The sequence below is a fragment of the Cephus cinctus genome, unplaced genomic scaffold (genome assembly GCF_000341935.2).
Source record: "Cephus cinctus unplaced genomic scaffold, Ccin1 Ccin1_scaffold0087, whole genome shotgun sequence".
Lineage (NCBI taxonomy): Eukaryota > Metazoa > Arthropoda > Insecta > Hymenoptera > Cephidae > Cephus > Cephus cinctus.
In genome coordinates, this window is record NW_014332826.1 from 24,145 (window position 1) to 30,368 (window position 6,224).

General features: G+C 43.0%; 1 protein-coding gene across 11 annotated transcripts in view; it reads right to left on the reverse strand.

The window, feature by feature from the left end:
* Window positions 1-6,224, reverse strand: part of LOC107272706 (poly(rC)-binding protein 3) — a 73,866-nt gene that overhangs the window by 5,291 nt on the left and 62,351 nt on the right. For 6 of the 11 annotated variants that reach the window (XM_025090659.1, XM_025090645.1, XM_025090638.1 and 3 more), the window contains exons 6-8: window positions 3,348-3,450; window positions 2,749-3,028; window positions 10-635 (exon numbers count right to left, since the gene is read on the reverse strand). In XM_025090659.1, the coding sequence (XP_024946427.1) occupies window positions 254-635; window positions 2,749-3,028; window positions 3,348-3,450 (765 nt within the window). In that variant the 3' untranslated portion in view covers window positions 10-253. Of the gene's footprint in view, window positions 1-9; window positions 636-2,748; window positions 3,029-3,347; window positions 3,451-6,224 lie in introns of those variants that run through there. The other 5 variants (XM_025090640.1, XM_025090649.1, XM_025090654.1 and 2 more) reach the window with 5 other exon arrangements.

Here is a 6,224-nt window from a genome sequence, read left to right on the forward strand (position 1 = left end):
CCCCCCCCCCACTTCATCCCTTCACCTTTTCTTTTCTCCGCGAACGAACGTGATCGCACGACGTGGTTAGAAAGAGGAAAAAAAAAAGTGTAAGGGACGTAAGCACAGGGATGCGGCGTATACCGTTTACGTAAGATGAATACAATAAAGTATAGTAATATAATGCGGCGTGTGGTGACGACGGTGAGGATGCCGGGGTCGCGCTTCCACTTTACGTCTTTTCTCGCGGCGATGACGCCATCTCGGCCGCGCTTCAGTACGGGTTGTACTTGGTGCGCTCCGATTTGAATTTTCCACTGTCGGTGGGGCCCGGTGCCCCCGGACTGCGCAGTCTCGGGGTGAAAGGCTTATGCGATCTGTGTACTCCGGTCGTTTGTACCGGCATGGCGGTCGCCGCTGCACCCGCGGCTCCACCTAGCAATTCCGTGAGCCCGCCGAGGGCGGTCAGGCTAGATAAGGCGTTGAGAGCACCTGGCTTGCTTAGCAACTGAGCCAGGGGGATGGCGCTGGCCAAAGGAGAGGCAGTGGTAGTGGTGGTAGAAGGGGAAGCACTGGCCCCGGATGCCCCGGGAGTGGTACCGCTGCCAGGGGTTTGGGTATTTTGGGCCTCTAGGTTAGCTTTCTGCAGTTCGACACTGGGAAAAGACACAAATGTAAAGGTAAAGGGAAAACGTTCTTGATAACCGGTGAGAAAACCGGGCGGGCCTTAGGGACAACGGTTTAAGGTATTTCTTTTTTTTTTTCTTTTTTTTTTTTTTTGCTGTTTCAGAAAAGCACACGGCAACGACCTGGAGATTTCGTAAGATCTTACAGCTGGATATCATCGATCGGCATCGTCCGAACGTTCTCATCGGAGCGACCACGTGGCTCGCGTCTTGTCTTATGGAATGAAGATATTCACAAGATCTCCAGGTCCTTGCCGGTTGAAAGGCGAAAACTAAAGTAAATAAGCATGATGTGCACTCTGCCCAATGTACGAAAAACGCGTGGTTACGGAGACTTCTTCCTTCGTTCACTGACTTGGCTCCATTGTCATGGACTTTTTTTAGGCGCCACGTGTCCTCCTCGCTACGCGCATTCATCTGTCGCAATGCATTATGTACAATTAGGCGTCGCGTTCGAAAATTATATTATATACAAAACCATTAAATGCCGGGCGATTTGACAGGCGGACAGAGTGCAGGCCATGCGACGGGAGTGCTGGGACACGATATGTAATAAATATGATGATAAAAGTTATGATAATAGAAATATATCGGGATGGCATTGATCGCAGTTATGCAGTAATATGTGAGTGACAATCTGGAATAAAATATAATGGATTATAAATATAATGTGGAGGTGGAGTTGGTCCGCACGTAGAATGAGTTCTGTGAGCCGAGAGATATACCGAAAATCATTTCACAAGGAAAATTTGGGCGCCAAACACTCAATAGCAATTTTAACCAAAGGCTGTCTCTTTTACTATGTTTATATCGTTTGTTAAACTATTTATTTTAAAAAAAAAAAAAAAAAGTATAAGCGAGTGTCCACGATACGCGCTATGTACAGCGTGATTGAGGGAAGAGAAAAAAAAGAAAGAAAAATAAATTAAAAAATTAAATGAGCGGTTACTTCAAAGTATTCTCAAAGGTATACACGTTAGGCAACCACCGTGATTAACATGATTCTACCAAAAAGCACACGTTTTATTCGCTATTACCGGTTATTGACGAATTGTCCAAGCGATGAGAACAGCGAGGAAGAAATAAAAAATAAAATAAACAAGAAGCATCGACGAGAGACCTCCGTGGAAATTCTTACGACTGCCGCCGCCAGGACTCGAACCTGATCCGTGTAAAAAAAAAAAAAAAAAGATAAAAAATTTTTTTTTTATAAAATCACTTCCCGAAGGAGGCCTCTTGCCAGGGATTTCACGGATCGGCCCAATCGAACGAATCGGGGAAGGAATTAATGATTCGCTCATCGCGATATCGGCAGAGGACCCGAGAGGATTCTACCAGCCAGAAGGACTGTCCCGGCTCGGATGACGTGTTGTTGCTTTCTTTTGTTTTACTTTATCTTTTGTTTCTTTAGTATACTCGAAGAAAAAGGACAGCCAGCGGCAATAGGAAACAGATGTTGGCAGAGTTGAATCTGCAGGATACTCAAGGTACTGGACCTGGAGGTACAGGACCTGGAAACAAAGGATTAAGAACGGCTCCTCTTCCGACGTAGTCTTCCTTTACGTTTGCTCTTGCCTCGCGCGACGCTCCTTCCTCCATTTAACATTGAACCGCCACGACGAGAACTTGGTCTTCATCCTGTCCTTAACCTTAAACTACCACCTCTCACCTTTCTGTCCCACAGTGATTATCACACGCGTCGCCGCCGAGCTCTCGCGAGTTTATCGTTCAGTCAAATCCACGAAAATTCTCGTCGAGTCTCGGCGACGACGACCGAGCACAGATTCTCGGGAGAAAGAATCTCGGTACTCGGTATCCCAAGAAAAACAAAAATAAAAAATAAGAATAACAACAAAAAAAATAATAATATCAACGTCAAACGTAAAGTCATCCCCTCGCGCAGTTTTGTTATCGCGCGAGAGGATACTCCTCCCTTGGCTTCGATGACATAAATAATGAAGAAAAACAAAAAAGAGAGAAAAATGATAAGAATTCAGGACAATTCTGGAAACTTCTGGATCTTAATTTTTAACGATCGCTTATGAAGAGGCGAATTCTTATCATCGATCAGAAGGAGACTCACCTCATGTTGATGAGATACTGCGCTAGTGCCACGGCGTCGTGATTGCCGGTGATCGTGATCGTGCGATCGGTGGCGCCACCTTCTCTCTCCTCGCAGTTACTGATGCGTATCATGGCGCCGGATATCTGACGTATCTCGGCGATCTTGGTGCCGCCCTTGCCGATGATACAGCCAATCAGCTCGTTTGGCACTGTCATCTCGTGAGTCTGATTGTTCGCCGCCGGTTGCTGTCTGTTCGTATTGCTCGTGCGCAATTGGCTTCCTGCGAGGGCTGCCAGAGCTGTGTCGATCACAGAGAAGACAGCTTAGCGAGAGCTTGATTCATTATTACAAGCACCACTCGAAGCTTTTCAAGATACGCGTGACAGCACGCGACAGCAGGTCGATACGACAGCGCGATGCCAATGGAACGTAAATAAATGGATGTGTCAAAATATAATAACGGCGACGTTAAAAAGGAAGGAAAAAAAAAAACAAGTATGGACTTTTTCAAAGTGACGAAATAAGGTTTTTTAACCGTCACGCGTGCTGTGTCGAACTTGTAAGTTACGAGTGGTACTCCCGAGGATGTTGGTAAAGGTCAGGATCAAACGACGTACACTTACCGGCCGGGTTCAACCCTCCGGTGTTTGCTGGGGTTGCTAGTCCTCCGAGTCCAAGTGCGGCCAGTCCTGCCAACGGGTTATTACCCAGCTTACCCATCTGAAACAACCATTGAGAATCCACCCAGTCAACACACTGTCAAATATCCCTGCCAATTTTTCTCTACCGTCGGTCCCGCTTTAGCACTCGATTTCTCACTATTTATTCGACGACCCTTTCTCGTCTCGATAAGGGCGACAAAAAAGCACGTGACCTCCTCGACAGATTCACTCGTATCTATGCGTCATTAGGTCAGATCATTTTTTTACTATCTTTTTTTGTTCACGTCAATCCACAAAAGCTTCGATCATTGAATACGACGACGCTATCGGTAACGACCGCGCGCACTGATAAGGCGTATCAATTTTGTGATTAATAGGACTTAAGTTGGATGCACGTTTTTTTTTCTCTGTACAAACTTTGTAATTGCGTGTGCGAGGAATTAGAAAAAAAATTTTCGACCTTTTGTTTAAGCTTTCAACTATTTTTCTATTTTTGGGTAAAAACGATTGTGAGCGACAAGGACTACATGAGATTCGTGACAGTGACGTCAGTTGAATGATGACTTTATATTTGAGTATATTGTGTCGATGATTTGAACAGTTCAATAGCAATGTACAATAACAATAATCTGGCATTTCATATGGAACAGCGGAAACCTAGATGGAGGTTCTCAGGATGATCATTCAGATCGGTTGGATCAATGGCCTGGGGTCAATTCTCTATAGCCAATCCCCGTACAGGAAGACCAAAGTATAGAAACAATGCTATCCTGACGCTTCACCCTGGTCTTACTTGGTACAGAGTGAAACGGGGGAGAAACTTCCGGTTTACAGAGGTACCGAGAGCTAATGACGATGAAAAATCCGAAAAAAAACGAGGGATCGAAAGTCAAAAGCAAAAATAAAAAAAAATCAATATTGAAACTGAATATTGACGAAAAATTGACAATGAATATACGAGGATAGCGAATAAATTCGCATGCACCTACAGAAGCGTGCCCGTCTCGAGCAGTGAGAAAATCCGAAAATTTGCAAGAAAAAAAAATCCAAAAACTATAAAAATTTTAAGAAATACTTCTAAAAAAATCGAGTGGACCACTATCGGTCATCCAATAAAATCCTCTACGTGCTTTCTCTCCCCATTGTACAAATGAGATTGTTCTAAGAATGAACGTAAAGGAATGAAATCAAAATAGGGAGACAGACAAGACAAAAACATACGTATTTCCATCCTAATCCGGATATGGCAAATCTAATAAAAACCGGAAAATCGACGGTCAACGTAAATACGATTTCCGGTCTTGATTACCTATGTACTAGTATAAAATACCTAATGTATATGAAAACATATGATACGAGAGAGTCTCTCTCGTGGACCCACGTGTCAATATAGACACGTGTATTTCATAGGTTTAAAAAAATGGTAATGGCAGCCCACCCTGCCACGCGCAAACTCCTCGATAACACCGCGTACACACGCTAATTGTACAGGTCAATACAAAAGCCATGCGTTTTCTCATTTAATTATTTCATGAGTGTCCGTGAGTGTGTAGTGTTCCGGGTCGGGCGTCAAATTTGAAAATACAACGGTGACAGTGATAGAACAAAAAATGGTCAAAAATTTTCAAAAAAAAAATAAAAAATCACGAAAGAGCATATACGAACGAATGAATCTCAAAAGAAGAAAATATAGAAAAAAAAACAAAGTCACGTAAAATACATTAAGTGTGAAAACGTGAGCAAAGTAATTGGAGAGGCTGAAGGACCATAATGAGAAGATAAGCTTATTACGTTGAAAGCTTCGGGGCTTTTCGCAAGTGACCTATATGTAGTATACGTATAGCAAAGGTTATACGAGTTTGCAATCACAATGACTACTGATAACACTTAGCGAAATTAATAAGCTCTTATCTCTCGGATATAATAAAGCGAAAAAGTGGGGCAGTAATAAATTTTTTAAACGCCGTTAACGGTACTTCAAATTTTTGAGATTAACAGCTGAAAACGCTGGAGAGCAGGGGGGGGAGGTGGGAGATGGGTGAGTAAGTATCCTATTAAAACAGTATGTGCGATTATGACAGGACAGGCGGAAGAGGATACGAGACAATGATAAAGGGTACCGGAAGTGAACTATAGACTATGAGAGCTGAATCGAAAATTTTTTTTTTTTAATTTGAAAATTAGAAACAAGAGTATTAGAGCAATACGTGTGAAAAATCGAAAGGTTTAAAGAATTACGTTTGTATACAGAGAATAATAGTCGTATGTAGAGAGAGCCCAATTAATTAACGTATTTCTACCCTATGTGTGCTACGCATGCGGTCTTCTATGCATTGTTTCAAGATATGTCCCTGTGATTGTTGAACTGGATTACAGCAAAGAAATTAAGGGGAGAAAGAAAGAGAAAGAAAGTGTAAAAAAAGCAAAGTGTAAAAAAAAGCGGTGGAAAAATGATATTTATCAAGAGATATCAGGTATTAGTATTTTTAGTTTCAAAAATATCGTCCAACCAATTCCCCCCTGAATACGCCGTAAAAGAAACGCGGGACGGTGTTATAGTTTCAAAGTGCGGATGAAAATTCTCTTTATGGTTTGCGGCCCATAGAGAATGAGATAGTTGAGTATGTAGATTGTTTGTTTGTTTGTTTGCGCGCGCGCGCGCGCGCGCGTGTGTGTGTGTGTGTGTGTGTGTGTGTGTGTGTGTGTGTGTGTGTGTGTGTGTGTGTGTGTGTGTGTGTGTGTGTGTGTGTGTGTGTGTGTGTGTGTGTGTGTGTGTGTGTGTGTGTGTGTGTGTGTGTGTGTGTGTGTGTGTGTGTGTGTGTGTGTGAGAGA